This window comes from Triturus cristatus, chromosome 9 (genome assembly GCF_964204655.1).
Source record: "Triturus cristatus chromosome 9, aTriCri1.1, whole genome shotgun sequence".
NCBI classification, from domain to species: Eukaryota; Metazoa; Chordata; class Amphibia; order Caudata; family Salamandridae; genus Triturus; species Triturus cristatus.
Window position 1 is genome coordinate 326,887,607 of NC_140592.1, and position 27,400 is coordinate 326,915,006.

General features: G+C 47.5%; 1 protein-coding gene across 1 annotated transcript in view; it reads left to right on the forward strand.

Annotated features, from left to right (window-relative positions):
- The window catches only part of TRAIP (TRAF interacting protein), a 280,748-nt gene that overhangs the window by 100,087 nt on the left and 153,261 nt on the right, over positions 1 to 27,400 (forward strand). Inside the window, exons 5-7 of the mRNA XM_085625058.1 lie at positions 4,462 to 4,589; positions 12,443 to 12,537; positions 13,075 to 13,188. Of these exons, the coding sequence (XP_085481184.1) occupies positions 4,462 to 4,589; positions 12,443 to 12,537; positions 13,075 to 13,188 (337 nt within the window). The remainder of the gene's footprint in view (positions 1 to 4,461; positions 4,590 to 12,442; positions 12,538 to 13,074; positions 13,189 to 27,400) is intronic.

Consider the following 27,400-nt stretch of genomic DNA (forward strand, 5'->3'; position numbering starts at 1 on the left):
ACTAGCTTCGCCTCTTACTCTGCTACCTTATATGCTCCCCGGGAGAAGTTGCCTGCTGACACTATTTATAAATTCATTGATGATCTCCCACCACGGACTCTCTCCGACACGGTGCGGAAAGTCCTGGATGCCCCACTGTCGATATGAGCTAGAAACAGGCTTAATTGACATGAATTCTGATAAGGCGCCCGGTCCCAATGGCTTCCCCGAGGAATTTCTCAAATATAACCAATCCCAGCTAATGGAGCTATACCTTGCAGCCCTCATGCAGCGGCTGAAGACGGCTGCCTCCCGCAAAGTTGGAGACATGCCGAAATAGTCGTATTCCTCAAACCAGGTTGACCACCGGAACTCCATTCGTCCTATCGTCCAATCTCGCTCCTCGATGTGGAGGCTAAGCTCTTGGGTAAGGTGATTGCAAACCGCCTTGTCCCGTACATTTCAGATCTTATTCATCCTGATCAAGCGGGATTTATGCCCGGCCTTGCTACTCACCATAATATACGTAGAGCACATAATGCAATTGCAGCGGTAGATGAACTGGGGGAGCCTGCGGCACTACTTCTTGCCGACATGGACAAGGACTTCGACTCTCTTAGTTGGGGTCTATCTCTTCGCCTTGCTCAGTCGCTTGATCATTGGCCCGCGCCTGCTAACCTTCATACGGCTCCTATACACAAACATATCAGCGTCTGTTAGGATCGCAGATTCCATCTCTGGCTGCTTTGCTATCGTGTGGGGCACTCGCCAGGGCTGCTCCCTCTCTCCCTACCTGTTCTCCTTGGCCATGGAGCCATTGGCGGCGTGGGTGAGGATCGACGCCCAGATCCGGGGCTTTGAGTGGTCGTGAGAGATCTCCGACCGCAACGTCTTATACGCAGATGATATCTTGTTCTTTCTTAAACGACCTGATGCGACCGGCCCACGCCTTCTCAGGATCATGCAGATATTCAGGGAGAACTCTGGCCTTTACATGAATAGAAGTAAATCGTATCTGTGGCCTCTGCGTGGGGGAGATCAGCTGGGCACATGGTCTCAAGAAGTAACCGTAGTCTCTGATGGCTTTAAGTATCTGGGGGAGTTTTTATCCATATCTAAATCTATTTCGTGGGCCAGGTATCTGGTCCCCTTGTGAGCACAGACGGGGGATCAGGTCCGCATGTGGTCTCACCTGCCGCTCTCCCAACTTGGCAGGTCTGCCATATTTAAGATGATATCCTTGCCCTGCCTACTATATCAGCTCCAAAATCACCCCTATCATTTACGGCCAACCTGGTTCTGGCAACTTAACGCAATCCTTGCTCGAATTCTTTGGGGAGGAGGAGCGGAGTGTTTGGCCTTGAACTTGTTGTCAATCCACTTATTGTGGATGCATTGCCGCCTCAGATGTTCAGGCCTCGCACATATTAATCCTTACCGACTGGTGGTACGGAGATTGCAGAGACCCAGCATATGCAGTGGAGCGCTGGCGAATGGGTGCCATGTCGCTACACCGGATCTTATATTCCAGCCCGCTACTTAAGGTGCTGCCGCCGGCGACCAAGATGGTCTTTGGGGTATGGAAACGAGTGCTGCGCGCGATGGGCTTGTGGGGTAAACTGACGAAGGAAACCCCACTGCGGAACAATGGTCAGCTATCCCAAGTGATGCAGGTATCCGGTTTTCAGGGTTGGGAAGGCCATTGGTATTGATACAGTGGGTGCGGTTATGCATGGAGGGGTCTTGAAGTCTTTTCAAGAACTTCAGACATAATTTAATATGCCCCACACACAATTTTATAGCTACTTACAATTGCAACATGCCATCTCCCCATATTTGGCGCAACAAGATGCCTTACCTGAATTCAACCCAATCGAGGTCAAGGTTTTTATGGGAGACCACGGGGATCACAAAATAACTAAGATCTACCATACGCTCATAAATAACACCCCCACTACACTACATAAAACACGGGAGGCCTGGCAGTTGGACCTGGGGCCCCTTGACGAGGATGACTGGGTGGAGTCGCTTGAATCTCCATGTGGCGGTGCAATTGCTGCCCGCTTGCGATTGATCCAATTCAAATACCTGCACCAGGTATATTTCACCAGGTATAGGCTATGGCGAGCGGGGCTGATTGCGTCCCCTAGATGTCTGCGCTGTGGGCGGCTGAGTGCAACCTTTTCCACACAATATGGCAGTGTGCGTCCCTGTCGCAGTTTTGGAGAGGGGTTGCTGCGTGCCTCTCGGAGGTCCTGGGATGGGATATTCAACTCTCACCTCGATTGTTTATGCTTCATATAGCCGAGGGATTGGGTGGCAATAGATATAAGCGCCACTTGCTATATCATGGCCTTAAACTGGCTAAGCGCGATGTTGCTAGGGTGTGGAAGAGTGAGCCACCGCCATTGGTTGCGACCTGGAAGAAACGCCTCGAGTTTTGCATGGGCCTAGAGATTCTGGTCTTTACAGCAAGAGGTTGCCCCCAGAAACACAATAAGATATGGAAGTGGTGGGCAGATTACAGGGGACTAGATTTAGAACCTCGCCCTTCTGTCTTCTGCCGAAGAGCTGTTGGGTTAATTGTGTTGTGCTGCACTATGAATGTAGACCATAACTGCATGTGTACTAAATTGCTTCGACCTGTATGTTTTAGATCGCTGGGTGCTTTCAGCGATATTATTACAGCACTACTGTTGTTTGTTAGAAGCTTTTTCTTTTCTCTCTGTGTTTATTTCATCAACACAGATATGTTATTATGGAAAATGTTGAAATCAATGCTGCTTGTTGTTATATATCGCTGGCGTTTTATGTGACGTCGAACCTGTATCGGCTTTCAACAATAAAATTGAGTTATGGGGGGAAACAAAACCAATAATTACATTTTTTTTTTTTGTAAATGTGAAAAAAAATCCTCCTTGAGACCTGTGCAACCTGTCTCTGTTGTGGCTCCCTTAACGAACAATCAGTGTAGATCTGCCCCAACTGAAGACTCAAAAATAGTAGAACTGTACTGCTGTTCAGTGGTGTTGGTCATTATTCAAAAGATTACTTTTAACCTTTTTCCTGCAGTACTGTAGTAGTGGGCTTGGGTCACATGAGAGTGGCACAGCAGTTTGTTGGGCACCATTGCATGCACACGGCACCCAAAAGAGAGGCGTCCCTTCCAGTCAAATAAAATCCCATGGACCTTATACTGAAGGAAGCCCACACCAGAATGAGCTTCATTCCCACTAAACCTTTTTTTTTTTTTTTAATTTCAAATCGTTTTTATTGAATTTTCAAGAAAAGAACAAATGAAAAAAGGCACAAAGTTAAAATGATGATAATGAACACAAGAATATTGACACATAATAAAAATAAGCCATGAGAAATACAAAAGAAGTAGAAATCAGCAAGTTACTCCAGTTCATTACCGTTGAGGTCACAGTGAAGCTGAAAAGATATACATGTGGTCTATCGAACTCAATTTTCGCATGTGTCATAAGTAAAATACAATACAATATAGGTGTACCAAGAGGACATAGCATTCTAAAAGTAATGCATTATAGAAGGTTGAGGTAATTTCACGGTGTGTCGTATGTGAAGGAAAAGGCATCAAGGGATCTCCATATTTTCCTGTTTGTTTTACGCCAGGGAGAGTCGTGGAGTGAGATGTTGTCAGCCCCTCTGAGGAAGGACAACCATTCTTGCCACATCCTAAAGGAGACTTCTTTGGAGTTTTTCTACTTTGTGAATACAATTTTGCAGGCCAAAGTGAGCATAAGATCTAACAAATAACGACCATTCCACTAAACCTTTTTAAGTACAAAGACCCCAACAGCTCAGGCCACAGGGAGGACCATGGGTGAAACATTCAGATCTTGGAGCTGCAGCAAAGATTATAGATATCCAAAGGCTGGAGAAGGAAAAACATGGGGCGAGGCTGATGCTAATCGGATAGCAAAGGTGTGGAGCTGTGAAAACATAATTGGATTGTAAAGTGAAACTCAAATAGTGGCGTAGGATTTCAGCAAGAAAAGATACCTAGCATTAAGAGAGCTTAATGGTGAATGGTCAAGTTGAATGCATATTGAATATTGAATATTGTAATGTGCTTGGATAGCAAGACCATCTAGAAGCAAGGAGAATGAGTCTAGTTGGGAAGACCGAAGTGTGAGGATAAGGTCTTTATTTGCTGGAAACTTAACAGAGGAACAATGTTTGCAGATTTTGTAAAGCTAGGACCTGCAAGTACATTAGATTTAGCTTTTTGTTTATTGAAAGTCTCATTGAGCTTCATAAACAGGCAATGTGTGCGGGTGGTATTTGTTCAGTGAAACTAGTAAATCTGCCAGCTATTTTCTTATTAGTTTGTCTTCAGGTCAGCCTTGGGCCAAGCTGAAATTACGCAGTACCTGCTGCAGCCCAAATATATTTCACTCATGTAAAGTTTTCTCTTCTATCTATTTGTGTTTTTTCCTGACTTGCCTGTTTTTTCAGAAAAGGAGAAGCGGGAATGCCAGTCCATTGTGGACATGCTCAGGGAAACTCTTGATGTTCGGAATGCCACGATCCATAGCCTACAGAAGGAGATCGCAGACACAGGAATGCTGTGCGCCACACTCAAGGTAATCCAAATGGAAGTCAGTTCATTTAGTTTGAATACAAATATTGTCTAAAGTGTTAGCAAGATGTTAGTCTCACAGACCACTCTAAGAATAAGTAATTCCATTCCGGTCTCCTACCTGATCAAGTCTGTAGGGGAAGTGTTAACCTTCATCCTCCTAATTGATGTATCAGAAAGCCTTAACCAACATAGAAGGACCCCTTCATTTTTCTGGGGACATCTGGCTTGGGACTAATCGACAGTTGCCCCTCGTGTACATGTTTTGTTCTTATCTTTTTTTACAACGTTATGAGGCAGTATTGCCTTACACTTGAATTCCGTAACCCCGACTATCCTATCTCATTTTGTTACTCAAGATTGCTGAACATTGTTAAGCAAATCACTGATCTGAATGGTTTCAAGATTTAATTTTTTTTTTATATATATATATTTAACAGTATTTCACATGTATATCTTGCATAACATAGATCCTGACATCTCGGCCATACAATCTAATGTATTGAAAACCTAATACAAGTGGCATTATCCCAGTAGCGTAATAATTCACAGTATTTAGTGGTAACCACAGCAAACATCACAAAATAAATCCTCAAACAGCACATTCTGTTTTTTACATGGTGCCTGAACACGCCAATTCATCACAAACTGGGTCATAATTCCTGGTTGGACTTAAAAGAAAAACTGCGGGCTCTAAATACTGTTACCATCCAACTTTTGTAGTTGAAATGAGGGACCTGAAATGAGTGATAGTGCATTGGATTGGTTGTACTGAAAGAAACCAACGCATTCTTTTCACTGCAGTCAAAATTTTGCTTTAGCCATATTAGAACTGTTAATCCAGAATAAAGTTTGATCCTAGATTCAAGAGGAAACTTGGAATATAGGGTTAAGATGTACATATGCGCTATTAAATGGAGGATGGTACCTGATTTGCATGAAAATGCAAATCAGTCTTATCACAGTTTTACCAGGAAACTACTGTCTTGGTGCTGAAGGAAAGTTAACGCTTGCAGAAATGCTCATTTTCAGTTTCTCTAAAACATCTTGAATGTTGTGCAAAACATCCTGTAATGAATTCGGAAACCTATATGTTAGGCAGTTGCCAATCCATGAAGTACATGAGTTAGGGACATTTCTAATTAAAATGATCAGAAGGGCAAGAGAGACAAAGTGCAGGTAAAGGCCAAAATGAATGTGATTTACAGTATCTCCAGAAGTTAGTTAGGTGTTATTTAATGTAGGCCTTTCAGACTTCACAAGGTGGCAAACAAGCGAATGGAAAATTGTCATGTAGCAAAGAGTTTTATATATTAAGTCCACTTCATATTCACATAAACGTGTTTTTTTTCTTCTTCATGAAACATCGATGTTCGACAACTGAGTACTGTTTTCTATCTTGCTACAGTTTGTAAAATTTCAGAATCTTGATTTGTTTGTGCGACACCAATCTGAAAGAAACACGTTAGTTAGATTCCTCACCTTAGAATACCCCCAGGCGTCGGGCTGGATCCGGAAAGATTTTTTGTCAGCAATACCCTTGCACGTCGCTAGGGGTCTTCTGCGTCTCCGCGTCTGTCGTCGGCGTCGTGCTCGCCGGGATGACGTCGTCGGAGTACTTAGACGCCGCCCTCGCGCGCGGACGTCAGTTCTTCTTTTTTCCGCGCCAGTAATCGCCGATCCGTGAAGAGCATACCCTTTTAGTCACTTTTTGACTAAACTTTTTTGAACTCTTTTGGTTCCATTCTCGTCGACCTCGACTCTGGTGCTGATAGGGATGCCTGGCTTCAAAGCTTGTGACTCCTGTCACCGACTGATGGTGGTCACGGACCACCACCGCCGGTGCCTCTATTGCCTTGGGGCCGACCACGATGCCGAGTCGTGCCTCGACTGCCGGGCCTTGACTTCGGAAGCTAGGCAGGAGCGGTCTCGCACCTGCTCGAGTTCCGGCAGTCGGCTCCGCGCCGTTCACGGTCCCGTCGAGGAGGAGGTTGAGGGACCGGTCGCGGAGCCGCAGCCATCACCGCTCGTTAGGGTCCAAGTCTTCGAGATCCGGTAAGTCGAAGCACAGCAAGAAGTTGAAGAGGCGACATCGCTCTTCTGGCTCCCCTCGCCGGTCGCGCGACTTGGCTGAGGGTTTGGCTGGCGCCACCCGCGCAGCTCCGTCGGAGCCGCAGGAGTCCCGTCCGACCCCATACCCTCCTGTCCCTGGGTCTGACGCGACTCCGGCGGAGGTCAGGGACTTCCTCGTGGCCATGAGGAACTTTGCTCCGCTGTCGACGCCTGCTGGTGCGCCCTCGGGCCCGCAGGCTCGACTGGGAGGCCTAGCGAGCCGGCGGCTTCGGCTCCGGCGCCGTCATCGACTCCGGTCCCGACGCCGCAGGTCCCCGAGGGATCCAGGCCAAGATCTCAGTCGGCTCCGGTCGACCTCACGACCCCTCCGCCGGCGCCACTCCTCCGGTGCCGCACCCGGCACCGCCTTCGGACGACGCCGTTCCCCGGTTTAGTCCCCGTCCGGGCCCAGCGTCTGAGCAGTGCCACCCGACGCTGATGGGTGGCAATTTCATATTCCGCCCGGCTCCGATCATTCCACCTGTATACCAGGAATCGGATGACGGTGACGTTTGAGAGGGGTCTGAGGACCCTCTGGCCCGGCAGGGCCAGTTATCTCAGTACTGGGCATACGAACTGGGGGATGCCAGTGGTCTTGACACCTCCCCTGACACTGGCTTCATCTCTCTTCCGACCGTGGCTTCGGAGGAAGGTGCTACATTTTCTGTGGTGCTGCGCAAGGTGGCCGAAGCCCTTGGGCTGGAGCTGCCTGCTGTGGCCGTGAGGATAATCTCCTCACTGAAGTGCTCCAACCGTCAGCAAGCTCCTCGGAGCCTCTGCTGCAGTTTAATGAAGCACTGATTGCTGTTCTGAAGTGCACCTGGTCCAAGCCCTCCACAGTTCTTCCTGTGGACCGGAAAGTGGCCCGGCACCACCGCCCTGCACCTGGCGACCCAGACTTTTCTGTCCATGCACCCCATGCCAGAGAGCCTGGTTATCCAGGCCTCTATCACCCAGACCTCCTTCCGTCCGCTCCCCTGGATCGGGAATCCAAAAGGTTAGAGCAGTTTTGGAAGAAACTGTTCTCCTCTCTTAGTTTGGGGTTACGGTCTATCAACACCGCGTGCCTTTTGGACCGTTACTCCCACTCCCTGTGGGATACGGTGGAGGACGTGCTGCCCAGTGTCCAGAGGAGGCCCGGATACAGCTCGCCCAGGCTCTTGCAGAGGGGCGGGATGCGGCACGGCATGCAATCCGATGTGGACTGGACACAACGGACTCGCTGGGCAGGGCAATGTCGACCACGGTGGCGCTTTGTTGCCACGCCTGGCTGAGGTCCACGAGTTTTTCCGGGGGATGTCCAGAGCACCCTCATGGACATGCCCTTCGATGGCAGTCGCCTTTATGGCGACAAAGCGGATAGTGCGCTGGAGTACTTTAAGGACTCCAGGGCTACAGCTAAGTCCTTGGGCCTCTCGGCCCTGCGCCTGCAAACTTCCGCTTTTCGCCCCTTTCGTGGCCAAGGAAGGGGCGCCCCCTTACGTCCGCCTGGCCACTGGCCGCAGAACCAACCTCCACGCGGACGTGGATTCTCCCGAGGCGGTACAGGGGGACAACGTGCCGGTCCGTCCACATCTACCCCAGCAGCATCCGCCTCAAAGCCCTCCTAGTCCGAGCTTTTAGGCCCATTCCACGCCAGTGGGAGGCAGTTCACCATCACCTGCTCCACTGGCGTTCTATCGCATCGGACAGGTGGGTGCTGCAAATCGTCCGAAGCGGCTACTCCCTCCCCTTCGAGGCGACCCCTCCAGCCATGCCACCCCAGTGCCACCGAATTTCGGGGGATCACTTGCAACTTCTGCAGGACGAAGTTACGGCCCTCTTGGCCAAGGGGGCCATCGAGCACGTTCCTGGTCCAGAAGTAGGTCGTGGTTGTTATTCCCACTACTTTCTGGTTCCCAAGAAGGGCAAAGGGGGCCTCCGCCCTATCTTGGACCTCAGGAGCGTCATCGCCTTCCTCCGGAAGGAGAAGTTCAAGATGCTCACCTTAGCTCAGGTTCTGGCTGCCCTAGACCCTGGAGACTGGATGGTAGCGTTGTACTTGCAGGATGCTTATTTCCACATCCCCGTCCTGCAGGCCCACCGGCGGTACCTGCGGTTCACGGTGGGCCAAGAGCATTTTCAGTTTACCATGCTCCCCTTCGGCCTCACCAGTGCCCCTCGGGTGTTCACAAAAGTGATGGCGGTGGTCGCAGCTCATCTGCGCAGATTGGGGGTTCCAGTCTTCCCCTATCTTGACGACTGGTTGTTGAAGGCGGGCTCGCCCCATGCAGTCGTCTCCCACCTCCAGACTACGGCCGACCTCTAGCATTTGCTGGGGTTCTCCATCAATGTACCGAAGTCGCATCTGAGTCCCTCCCAGAAGCTCCTCTTCATCGGAGCGGTTCTGGACTCGGCGCAGTTCCGGGCCTATACTCCGGAGCATCGGGTCCGGGATATTCAGGCTCTGATTCCCATCTTTCGGCCTCTATCCAGGTTTTCGGTCAGGTTGGTGCTGCGGCTTCTGGATCTGATGGCCTCCTGCATCCTGTTGGTGCATCATGCCAGATGGCGGATGCAGGCTCTGCAGTGGGACATGAAGTTTCAGTGGGCCCAGCATCGGGGCAACCTGTCCGACCAGGTCTTGATCTCAGAGGGCACTGCAAGACAGTTGCAGTGGTGGCTCACGGACCGCGATCGGGTCAGTGGCAGATCCCTCTCCCTACCCCAACCGGAGCATGTAGTAGTGACGGATGCGTCCCTCCTGGGATGGGGGGGCCACATGGGAGAGGCGGAGATCAGAGGCCTCTGGTCTCCGGCTGAGTCTCGGCTCCATAATCAACCTTCTGGAGCGGAGGGCGATCTGACTTTCACTGAAGGCATTCCTTCCCTTTGTCCGGGGAAGTGTAGTGCATGTGTTCACGGACAACACCACCGCCATGTGGTATTGCAACAAACAGGGCGGGGTGGGGTCATGGACCCTTTGTCAGGAGGCTCTGCGCCTCTGGACATGGCTGGAACATCAGGGCATCACCCTGGTGGTTCAACATCTTGCGGGCTCTCTGAACGCCAGAGCAGACAAACTCAGCCGCTGTTGCATGATGGATCACGAATGGCATCTAAACTCCTGACGTGGAGCAAGGCCTCTTTCGGCAGCGAGGAGAGCCTTGGTTAGATCTATTTGCCACCGAAGAGAACGCGCAATGTCAGCAGTTCTGCGCGTTGGAGTTTCCAAGGCGGCACTCGCTCGGAGACGCTTTTCGTTGTGAGTGGAGTTGCGGTCTGTTGTACGCCTTTCCGCCTGTACCACTTCTGCCCACAGTGCTGAAGAAGATCAGGCGCGACCGGGCCCAAGTCATCCTTGTGGCTCCGGATTGGGCACGAGGATACTGGTCTCCCGAGCTACTCAGTCTGTCGATCGATTCCCCCAATTCGACTGCCTCTTCAGGAGGACCTTCTGTCGCAGCAGCAGGGGACGGTCCACCACCCGAACCTGTCCAGCCTCCACCTCCATGCGTGGAGATTGAGCGGCGGCAGTTGATGCCATTTGACTTGCTTCCTGAAGTCTGTAATGTTGTTCTGGCAGCCAGGCGTCCCTCCACAAAATCGGTATACGCATGTAGGTGGAACAAATTTATGGCATGGTGCACAGCAAAGGCTGTGGATCCCCTTTCCGCCCCTCTTTCTGAGGTTCTCCTCTTTCTTCTTTCTATGGCCCAGCAGGGCTCTGCTCTGGGCACCCTTAAAGGATATCTTTCAGCTATTTCTGCTTTCTTACGGCCTCCTGATCAGCCTTCTCTTTTCAAATCCCCTGTCGTTTCTCGATTCTTTAAGGGCATTACTCACATGTTTCCTCCTGTCCCTTTCATAATGCCTCAGTGGGATTTGAATCTAGTATTGACCTATCTGATGTGCGCTCCCTTTGAGCCACTTCATAATTGTCCCCTTCGTCTGTTGACGCTTAAGACTGCTTTCCTGGTTGCCATCACCTCTGCTAGAAGGGTGAGTGAGCTCCAGGCTCTCTCTTCTAAACCTCCTTTCCTTTCTGTCCATCCGGACAAAGTTGTTCTCAGGACTCGTCCTTCCTTTCTCTCTAGGGTGGTGACTGCCTTTCACATCGGACAGTCTGTTACGCTGCCAACCTTCTTTCCGCATCCCTCGAAAGAGGAAGAGAGGCTCCACCGTCTGAACCCAAAACGAGCGCTGTCCTTCTATCTGGACCGCACCAAACAGTTCCGGGTGGACGACCAACTCCTTGTTGGCTACGTGGGCGCTAAGAAGGGGCGGGCGGTGCACAAGCGAACCATCTCTCGGTGGGTCGTTTTGTGTATCAAGGCCTGTTACTCCTTAGCTAAAACTGAACCTCCTGTAGGGATGAGGGCCCATTCCACTCGGGCTACAGCGGCGACCACTGCTCTGGGCCGGGGAGTCCCCTTGCAGGACATCTGTCAGGCAGCAACGTGGGCCTCGCTGCACACGTTTGCCAAACACTATTGCCTGGACAGCCAAGTCCGGAGAGACGGCTTCTTTGGCTGTTCTGTTCCCCAGCACTTTCTGGTGTCATCTTGGTTCGCAGGCCCACCACCGGGGTTGGTATTGCTGGGGTATCTATTCTAAGGTGAGGAATCTAACTAACATGTTTCTTTCAGATGAACAAGTTACTTACCTTCGGTAACGATATATCTGTAAGAAACATTAGTTAGTTAGATTCCTCACCGCCCCACCCATCCTCCCCGTTCTGCAAACCGATATCTATGGTTGAGGTCATCCCTATCAGGGCCCTAGAATTTTTTGGCACCAGTGTTGGTCTCTTGCATGGCTCTGCATTCCTGGCGCGGAAAGCTATGTACAAGAACTGACGTCAGCGCGCGAGGGCGGCGTCTAAGTACTCCAACGTAATCCCGGCGAGCACGACGCCGACGACTGACGCGGAGCCGCAGAAGACGCCTAGCGACGCGCATGGGTATGGCTGACAAAATCTTTCCGGATCCAGCCTGACGCCTGGGGATATTCTAAGGTGAGGAATCTAACTATCTAATGTTTCTTACAGATATATTGTTACCGAAGGTAAGTAACTTGTTCGACTAGGCTGCCTCTTTTCAGTGAGATGAAAACATTTGAATTAAGTTACAATGAACTGGGCTGGTAGGGCACCTTGCTCTGCCTCATCTACCATTTTCTACTGCTGTTTTTTTCTCATCTGTAGAGAAAACTGTTGTCTGAATTGGTAGAACAAATTTTCAGACAGCGGATGCGGTCCATTGTGCACTTGTAGTAGTTGCAGGTAGGAAATCAGTGTAAGTGTGCCTACGTGTTGGAAAATATTCAAACGTCCTCTGGTGACAGCCTGAAAACTAGCTGAGCTGCCATCCTGTTGTCACTGAGGTTGTAATTAGTGAGAAACAGTTCAACAGCTGTGGCAGACTACAAATAATGTCAAACGAATTGGGACAAACAACAGATTGAACACAAATGTTTTGTATCTGTCGAAAGTTGTGGTTAGTTTTGTCCCTGAATTCAGTCTCTGTTCCACACTGATTAATTGTAATATGGAGTTGTTTATTATTTCCCTGCAGTGTGGACTCTTGCTTGTATATTTGGGGCATTTAGATGCAAGGTTTACTGAACATCCTGTTGATTGGTATGTCGCTAATCTGTTTGCTTGCTGTTTGGAATGTTTAATTTCTAGCCCTTCATAAGCTCCTGCTTTGCTGGCGTTTCTCATTAGTCCTTACTATACAAAGTTTCTGCTGTTTTCCCTTCTAGAAACAAATGAAATTCCTTGAGAAGCAGCAGGATGAGACAAAGGCAGCAAAAGAGGAGGCCCGCCGGCTGAGAAGCAAAATGAAAACGATGGAGAGGTGTGGTTTGCAGTGTTTCATTGCCACAGCTTGTCACCGACAACAAGCTTTGTGTAAATTCTGCTGTTGTCTTCTGCTTTTGGGTACACCCACTAGCATAATTGATGGGTTTTTTTGCTGCAATGATATATAGAGGCTGAAAGAGCCTGAGTTTTAGTAATGAGTGACTGTACTTGATAGAGAAGTACTAAGCTCATATTTGAAACACTACTGCATCTTCTAGAGATTGTGGGAGTGATAATTGGGTAAAGACAAGAGAAAACCTTCAGGATCAGAATATTTATGGTCAGTTTCTCGTACAGCACGGAGCTTGTTTCTTGCCAGTTGTAATGGGTAGTTCGATTGCCATGCAAGGCAGTGGAATGATATATTTAAAAAATATTGCATTTGACGAAGGGGAACCTGGCCAGTGTTCCTCAAAAAGTACTTCAAATACACTTTCCTGCCTACATCATCTTTGCTGCCACACATGGCCAGGCAGAAAAACTGTTCCTTCAGCAATTTTACATTAAAATCTGATTGATTTTTGTTTTTTAGCCTTGAGTTACTGCTCCAGGGCCAACGTACAGAGGTGGAGGAAATGGTACGTGATATGGGCATCGGTCAGTCCGCTGTGGAGCAGCTGGCAGTCTACTGCGTGTCATTAAAGAAGTAGGTGTTTTCTAAGGTGTAAAATTGATCCCATTGATTAAGAATGTTAACATTGCACTGTCAGTATTATATTTTTTCTGTCTGGAGAGTTAAAGGATGCAGAGGGATCCTGGCTGTCCTGCTTTAGGTTATGTGACTTGCAGATGAGGCCTTTGGCACAGCACTATGGAACCGATTCCCATCCTAACAGTCATAACTATAGTTTGTGATTTTTAAACAGTTGTGGATTGGATTAGTTTGTCAGCAACACCATTGAAATTACACACACAACTTTGGTACTGTTAAAGGAAGTTGTGCTGAACAGTGCCAGACCCTTCTAAGCCACCAGTTTCCATTTCACTGGGAAAACCACGGCTGCATTGCTCCCTCCCCGCTCTTCACAAACCCCCATTCCCTCTGTATTACACTTGTTTGATTAAAATGCTCCTAATTGCTTCCATTATTTGCCCCTTATATTGTCAAACTGCAATTGCGGTTCATTGGTGACTGAGATTAATTGAGCTGTGGTTTTGATTTGACAGTTACATACTTGAAGATCTTTTGCAGAACAATTGGGCCTTTCTGTTGCTTGTGCTAAATGTAATTGTGTTTTTTAGTTGGAGGGTTGTTGAACCCAGGTTGCAACTAATCTGGTAGAATGTTCCAAAGATCCAAGTAACTCTGAAACACAAAACCCAGTCAACAAGGGTTCAAAGCAGAAAGTTTAGGTACCCATGAAGCATCTTCTGTGTGTCCTGAGCAGTCTGAGGTTACTGGGCTGTACCTTTGGTGGATGCTGTTTGCAGGGTGGGCCCAAGAAACATAGATACTGTTACACCTACTTTGGATATTCGAGTCGCTCCCTTTACACTCCTCTCCAAAAGTAGCAGAGCCCAGGATGAATCTATGAGGTGGTGTTGGGTTAAAAATTTAGGGCCTGATTATGACCTTGGTAGACTGGGTTACTCTGTCATAAACGTGACGGAAATCCTGTCCACCAAATTACTATGGAACTTGTAATTTACGTGACGGGATATCTGTCCGCGAATAGTGTAATTGGGCCCTTGGTTAAAACAAGACGTAGTAAATGCTAAATGTTTAAATTGTTTGTATATCTTTTTCCATACCCCTTCCAAGTCCTTATGGGCTTTGGATTGTTGAGTAAATATTTACTCTGTATCACTTGTGCTGTGCTTCGTTTCTTCAGGGGGTTACTGGAGCTGTTTAACTTTAGAATTCCTATGGGTCCTTCTAGTGTTTGACTGAAAGCCTGTTGGTTGCAGTTGAATCTATATAGGGAAAAATTGGATGTACTGTATGCTGTTTGTGGGTGGTTAAAAGCTTAGAATGAGGGTAATCGCACACAAGCAGAATTGTTGCTGCGTAGTATGAGGATAGAAACATCGGAAGCATCACCACTATCACTCGACACACTCCAAAACATCTGGAGAGCATAGGTGGACGTCTGAGCCATCGGTCCAAATGCGTTCACTGCCAAGATGCTCTACTGTTCCAGCCTTGTTGACGCTGACAACTCTGGTACCAATCACCACATCCATGGTACCAGTTCACAGACATTGAGACCGATTCATTCAATGGCGACAGTTACCATGCTGGTGATAGGACAGGTCATGACTCCATTACATCACCAACGTTCGGCAACGACTCCAACATCAACGCCCTCTTCAGGTTCAATAAATACCCTATATTTTACACATTCTGATGCAGTTATTCCTGTAAACAAACCTTTTTTACCACCAAGACCATTATATGTCATACGTGCAGAGGACGCATTGCAAGTAACTATAGAAACTGACTCTACTAACTCTTCCTGACACTCTGGTATCACAGTGTCATCACTCCTCCGGCACCAACAATGCCACAGCCAGCTATGCCACTGGAAGTTACAAGGGTAACAAGACTGTCAGAACCCGCAATGCCTCTTCCATCACAAACTCCAGACCGATGTAAGCAGAGAAGATGATCTTCCACCTCTCCAAGCACATCAAGAGGCTATTCTACAGACAATTCCTATACACCATCACAATCTACAGCCTCTCTTAAGATTATCCCCAGTGGATAACATTCTAATATTCCAGGATATACTTAATAGAGGTGCAGCAAAGCCCAGCATACAGCAAGAGATCCCTCACTTTTCTGTATTGGTAATAACTAAGGCATCACAACCCAGAGTTTCACAGAAACCAATTTTAGCACTAGTCCCAGGCTTCACAAAGCTCATCGAATTTACATTTTTGAACACCAGTCTCTTCAAAATCAGCCATTCTGCATTTATCCAAAAAATACAAGTCTGCTCAACAAAATCTTGTATTTCTTTGCCGGGAACCCAGCCTGGACTTGGTCATAGTATCTGCAGTGTGTAATAAGCACCCATCAGCACCAGAGACATCAGTGCATTCAGAAAGAGAAAGCAAAAAGATGGATGCTGTAGCTAGCTCAAAGTCCGAGGATAGACAGCCATAATCCTCAAACCTGCTACTGACTGTTCTTCTTAGCAGTTATGACAGCGCACTATAGGAATACCTGTTCACTTTCGCAGATGACCTACCAAGAAGCAGAAGACAAGACTTCCTCAAAGTTTTAATTGAGGGGCTGATTGTCTGCAATCAAGTCATAAGCACAGTCATGGATACCGTTCGCCTAGTAGTGTCAACTTTCTGGCATGGCATTGCTTTATGACCAGTATAATGGCTTTGTCTAACATCTCTAAAGCAAGATGCACAGTTAAAAATATTGAACTTGCCTTTTTCTGATGGATACATCTGCCAGTGGATTCCTCACCTTGTGAATATCCCCTGCGCCAGCAACATTCGGAAATTTTTGTAGCTCTCCACTCCGACGAGGACGATGTCACAATAGCATGGCTCTGCTGACGTCACTGGAGCCATAAGAGGGCTTCGTCGGCGTGATGACGTCAGTTCCCTTTTTTCCGTGCCGTCGACGCTAATGGTTTTTTGGGACTCTCCGTAGCTTTTCTAGTTACTTTGTGTTTCTGGTCTCATCTTCTTTCTTAAAGATGTTGACGAGGAAGTCCGGGTTCAAGCCTTGTAGAGAGTGTGGAAAACACATGTCCATCACGGATCCACACGAAGATTGTGTCTGGTGCCTGTCGTCGGATCACGACGTTGAGGGGTGCTCTTGCTGTCGCAAGATGAACCCAAAGGCATTAAAGGAGAGAGAAGCCAAGCTATTCATAGCGAAGATGAGGAAGGAGAAGAGAGGTCGAAGGCGTTCGAAGTCCAGGTCCGTGTCGAGGTCGGGTTCGAAGTCGACGTCCTGTCATGCTTCAAAGTCAAAGAAACATAAAAAGAAGAGGCATGGATCTCGACGCTGTTCAGATAAAGGACGGCTCCGAGATCAACTTCACCAGTTCCTCGACATCATAAGGACTATGTTTCTCCCTCTCCTTCTGTGTCGAATCCGGCTTCACCTGTTTGCCCGGATTCGCCTGCCGCTTCTCCGGCTCCGGTTCCATCTCCGACGCTGACGCATTCTCCGGCTCCGGTGGAAGAGGCTCAGATTCCTGATGAGTCGTCGACTCTATTGGCTCCACTGTCAGCGCCGATTGGCCCGAGTCTGGTAATGCCTCAGTCTGAGCCTTACCCCCCTTTTCCTGGCCCGGGACAAGACCCATCGCTTTATTTGAATGCCATGTATGGTGTCTTTTCAAGAGCGGTGTACCCCTCTGGAGCACATTCGGTTCCCATGGGTCCAATGACCTTTAATTTGGGGGTTCCTCAGGCCTATGCTCAGGCTCCCTTTATGCCATTCTTTCCAGCGGCGCCGTCTTGGCATTTCCCGGCGCCGACGACGCCGCTTCCTTCTTCTCTGGCTCCGCCAACTCGACCTCGTTCGGCTCAGGCTGTGCCTCCGGATCCATGTTTGACGCTGGCTCCATCAGAGTAGTGTGCGGCGCTGCCGACACCGGTTCCGAGGATTAGATCCAGGCGAGAGGCACAGAGGATTTTGGAAGAGCAGGTATCAGGCAGAAGAAATGGAAGAGGGTGAACTCCTAGAGTCAGATTACTTGTTTGAAGAGTTAAAGGAGGCAAGTGGCCATGATATGTCCCCAGAATGGGAGCTTTCTCCTCCTTCAGAAGCTCACTCTAAGGATGTAGCTCCTTACCACACAGTCATAAGGAAAGCAGCGGAGCTCTTAGACTTGCAGCTCCCAACGGCTGAATTTAAATCCAACATCCTGACAGAGGTTCTTCATTCTCCCTCCACTGTGGTAGAACCTTTGCTTCCTTTTAATGATGCCATCACTGAGCCAGTTATGGAGGTTTGGCGTAATCCCTTTTCAGCTCCGGCAGTGTCTAAATCTATTGCTAGGAGGTACAGGGCGGCTCCAGGGGATCCGGACTTTCTTACATCCCATCCTTCTCCTGAAAGTCTGGTGGTTCAAGCTGCCTGTTCAAAGAAGTCATCTGGGGCATGTCCACAAGTTCCTAGTGATAGGGAGTCGAAAAAGCTTGACCAGTCGGCCAAGAAAGTGTTCTCCTCGGCGAGTATGGCCTTGAAGTCCACAAATGCCACCTGTCTTTTGGGCTGTTACATCCACGCTCTGATGGATCCTGCAAAACAGCTGGCTCCTAAATTGTCTGAGGAGGACAGGCAGAATTTTTATGAGGTCTTGTCGGACACTCAGGCAGCTGCAAGACAGGTCATTAGTGGTTTGGACACTACAGACTCTGTTGCCAGGATCATGGGCTCCTTGGATGCCACAAGAAGTGCTTGGCTTAAGTTTTCGGAGTTCTCTCCAGAGGTGCAGGCAACACTTCTGGACCTGCCCTTTGATGGTTCTGGACTGTTCGGAAAGAAAGCAGATGCAGCCTTGGAAAGGTTCAAGGACAGCAAAGCCACAGCTAAGTCTCTGGGCCTGCAGGCGCAGCCTAGAGGTTCCTCTTACAGGAGGTACAGAGGTTTTGAGAGGTCGTCCTTTCGGACCTATAGGCAGCCTCAGCAGCAGCAAAATACCCTGTATAAGAACTATAGGGGCAGGAACAGAGGTCATCCACGAGGTCGTCAGCTCTCCTCCTCCTCCTCTTCCTCCCTCTCTCCTACCACTGCAAAGCAGCCCTAGATCCACCATTCTGGATCATGTTGGTCTTGTGGGGGGGGGTTGGCTTACCAATTTTCTGCAAGATTGGGAATCCGTCACTACAGACCTTTGGGTTCTAAATCTTGTAAAAAATGGGTATGCTCTTTCCTTTCGGGAATTCCCTCCAAATTACCCTCCTTGCCAAGGTGCTTGCTTGGAGGACCACCTTCTTCTCCTGCAGGAGGAAGTCCTTACATTGCTGAAAAAAGGTGCGATAGATGTGGTTCCAGAGCGGTAAAGGGGTCAGGGATGCTACTCCCGGTATTTCCCGATACCCAAGAAGGATGGCAGGCTACGTCCAATCCTGGATCTCAGGATCTTGAACCTTTTTCTCAAGAAGGAGAAGTTCAAGATGCTCATCCTTGCGCAGGTTCTTCAAGCGCTGCAACAGAAGGACTGGATAGTGTCGATCGACTTGCAGGATGCGTATTTTCATATTCCGATCCTGGAGCTGCACAGGAAGTATCTACTTTTACGGTAGGGTCGCAACATTATCAGTTTGCGGTTCTCCCGTTTGGTCTTACTACTGCACATCGAGTCTTCACCAAGGTGATGGCAGTGGTGGCAGCCCATCTCAGAAGGTCGGGGATTCCAGTTTTCCCCTATCTGGACGACTGGCTGATCAAAGCAGAGTCGCCAGAGAAGGTACTTCATCATCTGCAGGTTACAACTCAGCTGTTTTACAAATTGGATTTCTCGATAAACGTGCCCAAATCTCACCTGGTGCCCTCTCAGCGCAACCTGTTCATAGGGGTGGTACTGGACACTTCTGTGTGTCGAGCATTCCCACCTCCGCAAAGTATTCTCGACATACAGGAAATGATTCCCTTGTTTTACAATGGAGCGGTTGTTCCAGTCCTGAAGGTCCTTCGTCTGCTCGGTCTGTTTGCTTCCTGCATTCTGTTGGTCAACCATGCACGCTAGCACATGAGGGCGCTCTAGTGGTACCTCCGCAGGTAGTGGTATCAGCACAACGGAGATCTCTGGGAGTTTGTGGGGAACTCAAGAGAAGCTGCAGCGGATCTGTCTTGGTGGAGCGTGGAGGGCAATCTGTCTCAAGGAAAGCCCTTCCCTCTGCCTCCATCGGTGGCCACAGTGATAACGGATGCATCCACTTTAAGGTGGGGTGTGCATCTGGGGGATCTGGAGATCAAGGGTCTTTGGTCTCCAGAGGAAAGGTTGCTTCACATCAACCTTTTGGAGTTGCGGGCGATACGTTTGGCACTCAAGACCTTCCTCCCTTCCCTTCGCGGTCGGTCAGTTCAAGTCCTGACGGACAACACTACTGCGATGTGGTATGTCAACAAGCAGGAAGGAGTGGGGTCGCATTGTCTCTCCAGAGAAGCTCTGCGTCTCTGGTCCTGGGTTCAGGATCATCAGATTTGTCTGATGCCAAATCATCTGGCCGGAGTTCTGTGCTTGCAGACAGTCTGTCAGCAGTTCTCTGCCGACCACGAGTGGAGGCTCCATCCGTAGGTGGTTTGTCACGTCTTTCGGACGTGGGGAACTCCTCGGGTGGACCTGTTTGCCACTCATTAAAACGCTCACTGCCTATCATTCTGCAGTCTCCAGTATCCGATGCAGGGAGCTTTGGGGGACAGGTTTCAGTTGAGATGGGACTAACATCTCCTTTACGCTTTTCTTCCCATACCCTTGATTCCTAGGGTTCTGAGGAAGATTCGCCAAGACCGGGCCCGAGTCATATTGATCGCCCCGGATTGGCCAAGAAGGGTGTGGTATACAGATCTTCTCCACCTCTCCTCGTGCCCTCCGCTCCGTCTCACTCTCAGGGCAGACCTCCTCTCGCAGTCGCAGGTTCTACACCCCCACCTCCAGAACTTACACCTTCATGCCTGGAGATTGAACAGGGCAACCTGAATTATTTTCCTCTCCTGCCTGACATGGTGGACGTGATTTTGTCTGCCAGGCGTCACTCCACCAAGTCTATCTATTCCTATAGGTGGTCCAAATTTGTTCATTGGTGTCGGGAGAAGTCTATTGAACCTTTGAGGGCTCGTTTATCCAACATCCTTCAGTTTGCTCTCTCTCTAGCGCAGCAAGGTTTTGCTGTAGCTACTGTGAACGGTTATTTATCGGCTTTGTCGGCATTCCTTTGCTTGCCGGATCAGCTGTCCTTGTTTAAATCACCTATTGTGTTACGGTTCATTAAGGGCCTTACCTACAAATATCCGCCCACTCCATTTATTGTGCCTCAATGGAACTTAAATCTTGTCTTAACTTACTTGATGGGTTCTCCTTTGAACCTTTGCATAAGTGTCCCTTAAGGCTATTGTCTTTTAAAACAGTTTTTCTCATTGCCATTACCTTGGCAAGGAGGGTAAGTGAGCTTCAAGCTCTGAGTTCAAAACCCCCGTTCTTGACCATTCATGCTGAAAGAATGGTACTTAGGACCAGGGCAGCTTTTCTGCCTAAGGTGGTAACTCCTTCCATCTGGGGCAGTCCATTACCCTTCCTACCTTCTATCCTCCCCCTCACCCTTCCAAGGAGGAGGAGCGGCTTTACCGCTTGGACCCTAAAAGGGCGGTGAGTTTTTACCTCGATAGAACTAAAGACTTTCAAGTGGATGACCAGCTCTTTGTGGGCTTCATTGGCTGCAGGAAAGGCAGAGCGGTGCACAAGTGCACCCTTTCCAGATGGATTATCTTGTGCATCAAGATCTGTTACTCTTTGGCCGGTAAGGAACCTCCAGAGGGAATAGGGGCTCATTCGACCAGGGCAAAGTCTTCTACATCTGCCTTATCTAGAGGTGTTCCTGTGGAGGACATTTGTAGAGCGGCAACTTTGGCCTCCCTCCACACTTTCGCAAAGCATTACTGCTTAGATTCCGAGTTGAGGAGGGATGGACACTTTGCACGTTCCGTCCTTCAGGACTTTTTGGTATAGAAGGGTGGACACCTTCCTCCGGGAGTGGGAACTGCTGTGGGAATCTATTCACAAGGTGAGGAATCCACTGGCAGATGTATCCATCAGAAGAACAAGTTACTTACCTTCGGTAACGCTTTTTCTGGTGGATACAGTATCTGCCTGTGGATTCCTCACTGACCCACCCGCTTCCCCGTTGTCCACCCTTGTATACCTACAATAGTGATAATGTGATACAATCTATCTGTTACTCTCAAAGGAAATGTGTTATTTCTTTTGCTTTCCTGCATTGGTTTGAATATTATGTACTGTGTATACTGTGTATATATATATATATGTTGTTGTCGGTCCATCCGTGTGCTTCGAAGGCACGGAAAAAAAGGGTGGAACTGAAGTCATCACGCCGACGAGGTCCTCTTATGGCTCCAGTGACGGAGCCGAGAGTGGAGCCATGCTATTGTGACGTCGTCCTCATCGGCGTGGAGAGCTACATAAATTTCCGATTGTTGCTGGCGCAGGGGATATTCACAAGGTGAGGAATCCACAGGCAGGTACTGTATCCACCAGAAAAAGCGTTACCGAAGGTAAGTAACTTGTTCTTCAGGTCCTCTACTCTTCGGTGCCCATGCTGACAAAGATGAAAAGAGTGAAAAAGGAATCTGAAACCCTTAAAGCTTTGAGGCCAGAGGAAAAAAAAAGTGTTTTCATTTCTCTCAAAGACCTACTTGTGGTGTACGAAAGCTGGCACAGCAGTCTTACAGGGATTCCACTCAAGAGAAATCACGCTCACACAATGAGCAGAACACTCCATGTTCTATGTTCACTGCTCCGGTGGCAGGGAGTGTATCAAAACACCTGGAAGGATGGAAACGCATTATGACTGGCAAATACATCTTATAAATTATTCAGAGAGGTTCCAACACACAGTTAAAGAGTCCACCACAGTTGCACTGAAACAAGCAACACATCTACTTCATCTTCGGGTGGAAGTAACATCCCTACTTCAAAAACAAGAAATAGAACCTGTCCCTTTCTCACAAAGCGGGAAATGTATTCATTAAAGATAGGGGCAGATGTACGACCTTTTTTTTTTTCCGGTCACAAACTGGAATTTGGCCCGTTTGCAACCGCAAAAGTGGTCAGCCCCATGTACAAACCATATTTTGCAAGTTGCCAACCTATTAGCGACTTGCAAAATATGGTTTGCGACTCAGTATTAGGAAGGGGCATGCCAAGGGCGTCCCTTCCTATTAGCGAGTGCAAATGGCATGTACCATTGTTTTGCGACCGCATTTGTGGTCGCAAAGCACTCGCAGTTTACCACCTACATCAAGTAGGTGGTAAACCACCTACGTCAAGTAGGTGGTAAACCATTCGCAAACAGAAAGGGGTCCCCCTTCTCCTTTGTGAATGGGTGCGTAAATATTTAAGAGCAGGCAGTGGTCCCAAGGACCACTGCCTGCCCTTAAAAAATGAAACTGAAAAGTTTAATTTATTGTTTTTTAAATTCATCCTGTTTTCCTTTAAGTAAAACAGGCTGCATTTAAAAAATAAAAAATAAACTGTTTGATTGAAAAAACAGTCACAGACATGGTGGGCTGCTGACCCCAGCAGGCCACCATCCCTGTGAGTGCTAGCCATTTCCAGTGGGGTCGCAAATTGCGCTTGCCTCATGAATATTGATGAGGCATGCAATTTGGGAACCCATTGGGAATCGTAAACAGTGTCTGAGACACTATTGTACATTCAGTTCAGCTAGTCGCAATGCTGCAAAATTTGTGACTCGCTAAACTGAAAGGTCGTACATCTGGCCCATAATTTTTTGTTTCCCAATAAAGGCCCAAAGAAAGAATTTGGACCCATCTTAGACCTGAGGTAAGCTAACGCATACATTATAAAGGTGAAATTCAGAATGCTTGGACTACATCAAATGTATCCACAATCCATGAAAGGAGACTGGATATGCTCTATGGATCTTCAGGGTGCTTATTTCCACATCCCAATAGAGAAGAAACACAGGAAATGTTGCCACTCCTTGTTGACAAAATTCACTACCAATGCAAGGTATTGACATTCAGCTTTAAACTAGCACCAAAAACCTTTTCCAAATGCACGCCAGTAGTTGCAGGCTTCCTCCGTACAAAGTACAAAATGATTTTGACTCAAACTGTCTTTTTAGAATGTGAATATAGGAAAATCAACCACTTTTTCAGTTCAAATCCTGAATTGCCTAGTGGCATCTCTCAACACCATTACAGCAGAGGTGTTTCCTTCGACTGCCAGAGTGTGTGCCATTACTCAGAAATGTCACTAATAAATGCACATTAGAAATCCATCAGTGAGACAAATCTCCTCTCTCCTAGGATCCTTGGCCTCTTTAATTTTTTTTTGTTCGCAATGCTCATCTCCTCATGAGGCCACTACAACATGCTTGGAAGACCACTGGTCACACCACCACGGCGATTGGGAAGACACAATAAGCTCGACTGTTCCTTCAGTGGTGCTAAATGAACACAATCTACACTAGTCTCTTTTCATCCAGACCTACCTAATCAGGCCAATGTGACCGACACTTCCTTCACTGGACAGGGAGCACATCTCAACAGTATTACAATTCAGGGTCATGATCTCATAAATAACTGTACCCCATCAACATCCTTGAGCTAAAGACAGATCACCTATCTCTCAGGGCTTTCCTCCCAGCTTTAACCACATGACAGTTCTGATACAGACTGACAATATCACGACCATGTGCTATTTAAAAAGCAGGGAGGAACAAAAACAATACCTCTATCATTAGAAGCCCAAACCATTTGACAGTGGTTACTAGCAAAGAATGTGTCCCTTAAAGCTGTTTACCTGACAGGTTTGCAAAACTAACAGATGGACCTACTCAGCAGATGTTTCTACGTAAATCATGAATGGAAGCTCAATATCGACCTACTAAATTCAGTCTTTCAAGAATGGGGTTATCCACAAATAGATCTATAGCCAATAAGCAAAATGCCCCAACTACGGATCCAGAATGTGGGACCCATAGTCGGGGGGAAATCGCTCTTTTAGTGTCTTGATCTAACCAATTTCTACACACTTTTCCTTTGATACCACTGATACGGTCAATAATTAAGTTCAAACGGTTCAACTCGACCATGTTCGTGATGGCTCTGGAGTGACTGAGGATATGGTGGCTTCAAAAGCCACTTTACCCATTGCTTAAACCTCAAAAGAAGCTACCTTGCAACCACAACATATTGTCCAGTATTGGGGGAAAATCCTTCCTGCCAACAGTCAATGTTTGAATTTGGCAGCATTGCTCTTGATGTCATTCAGTATGGACACCTACATTTTCACTAGACTGTATGCAAATTCTTAAGGAAGCAAAAAAGAGCATATACCAGGATCTCTTATTCATTCAAGTTGAAAAGATTTCTAATTTGATGCCTCAACAAAAAACATGACCCTTGTTCCTGCCAAGAAAATGTAATCCTTCCTAACGTATTGCACTTTTCACATTCAAAAATTAAATTTTCTTTGATTAAAGTGCATCTAGCCACCATAACAGCTCATCATAAAGGTCCAAACTTTAGGTCCTTCACAATCGCAGAATCTAAGATTTTTTGGGAAGGACCACAGAAAAACTTGACTTTCAATTAATAGGCCTGCCCCGCCCCCTCCCCACCCCCCCCCCCCGTGGGAGTTAAATATGCCCCCTAAATTCATGACTCCTTCTTTCAATGTTATTAATAAGGCTACATTGCAGCATCTTTGGTGAAAAGTTGCTTTCCTAGTTGCCATTACGTTGGCAAGGAGAGTTAGTAAGATTCAGGCTTTTTCTGCTATTGAACCTTACTTGATTTTCCATCACAACAGCGTAATATTAAGTACATGCTAATGGAGTCCGGTTTTTCACATCTCCATTTTAGAAGGGTTTAGTTTGTTGACTTTTGTAGCCTCCAGATGTTGACTTCCTACATGTATTCTTTAAGTCCAGATGACCCAAAGTCTTAGGTTTTGTTTTTCTCCATTTTTAGTGTCAACTGTATAACATTAAAAAGATACTTTTAAGCAATTGATTAGCATAGATAGTGGGGTCTAGTATATCTTGAAAAGAAGAGGTGCAATTGTTGTCCTGTGGAAAACACCTACATTTTCTGTGAATGGAGGTAGTGATATGTTTTATGTTCTTTCATTTAGATATGACTTTATCCATTTCCATGTCTTTTATGAGTTAGTTCTTTACATGATTAAAATCTAATGAGGGTGTCCAGTAGTAATCGTGCAGCAAGTCTTTCAGAATATTTGTTGCCTATAGCGATCAGTGCTAATTCCATGTCTCCTACTGGTCTGAATCCTGTCTATTAGTCAGAGTCTCGATAGAAGAGGATGTTTCAATAGGTTGCTATTTAATGGTCCGTTTTCATAGCAGTTGTAATTTTTTGCATACTCAAGGTGCAAAATTGGTTTGACATAGGATGTTTTTAGTTTTTTGGGACATTTTTCTCAAAACAGTAATCCATTACTGATCGCTTTGACTGTTATCTCTGCTGAGATATATTTTACAGTGTTTTTGAATACATATGTTACAATTAACCTTTCCTGCCGAATTAACAGATTCAAGAGACCGAGGCCCAGAATGGGTCTCCGATCTCCGTTCCTCTTGACAAGGAACTGTAAAAAAACGTCTTGTGTGCCTTTCCCACATGTCCTTTTCGTTCAGCAGGGCAAGAACCTATGCCTCCAAAATCAAGGTGTGTGTGTGAGCGAGCACATCCTGGTGGAAGGTGGGTGGTCCTGAAGATAGGCTAGGTCCTTGCACTAGCAGATGAGCTGAATGATCCAATGATGCATTGTGAATGCGTCTCATTCAATGGCAAAATGTTTGAGCATCCAAACCCTCCTACAATGTTTCCCCCACACCCTGCACTGCTGGATTATTGTGGCTTACGGAGGTGTTGAATCAGAGGGGTATTGAGAACAGGAGCCAGAGGATAACAATGCTTAGTGCTAATGTTAGTTATGGCGTCCAATAGATGTACCACTCCTTTAAGGGAGGAGTGGATCTATAGGGGGCTTTCTAATGGTTCTGATGCTTTTCATACTACCAGGGTGATGAAAGACTTCTTCTGAAGACAAATGGGGTGTCCCCTTTTTACTTTTGTAAATCAAGTTAAAAACTAGCATCTGAGACGTAAGGGGGGAGGGTGGTTTGGGGAGATTAGCTTCAAAGTCATAATCTTCCCTATGGCTGCAGTCCTTCTCATGCATGGCAAGGGCATGGATCAGATCCATCTCGTCAAACCTATTGACCCTGGGGGTGTCCTGTGGCAAAGGCTAGTCTTCTGAACTGGCCTTAGCTCTTTCATTTTATTCTAGCTGATTTTGAGGGTAGAATACATCAGCAATATAGGCAGTGCCGAACACTGGGGGGGTGGCACTTAGGCAAGCACTGACTTCTGGAGAGACGTTGAGGTCTGTAGTTGGGTGATGCCTTGACCTTCATAGTTGGCCAGTGGATTCAGGAATTCCAACTTGACCTTTTTCACCATTTGAATCAGCTCTGAGGGCAAGCCTGGTGTCTTAACAGTGTTGGAACTGTCCCTGGAACGTTTCCTCGAGGAAACATGGGAATTTTCCTTCCTATGGTGCTTTTTGTGTGTTTTTTTGTGCCAAGATTTTTGGGAGATCATTCTCCATCAGGAAATTTAATTTGAAGGAGAACACGTCTGCGTGTCACTGCAGGCCATGGACCAAAAAGGTTTGTACTCCTGCTCCCCAAAAGCCCTTGGGACATTAATGAACAGGAGTCACAGGCACTGGAGCCATGGTTTGAGCCAAGGCACCACATGCAGATGTTATGTGGGTCAAATAAATACCTGTTGTTTGATGCATTAATGAACAGGAGTTGCTGCTTTGGAGCCATGGTTTGAGCCAAGGCACCATGTGCAGATGTCATGTGGGTCGAACAAAGACCTTTTATCCGCCAGGGCTTAAATCCTGAAGCCTTTGGAGCCTCTGTATTACATATCTGTTAAGGTTGGTTTCATGTAATATGGCAGAAGCATTGTCCCATCAATCTTTGTGATAAAGAGGTGCTTCTCCAAGTAGTTGCCTGGTAGGTCACTTACATGGCTTCAGTTCATCTTTAAGGATCTTGCATTGATTAAGATGCATGACAGCTGCTTTTGGGCGTGCACGGAAGGTTGTTTGTTTCCCACTACTTTAGATTGT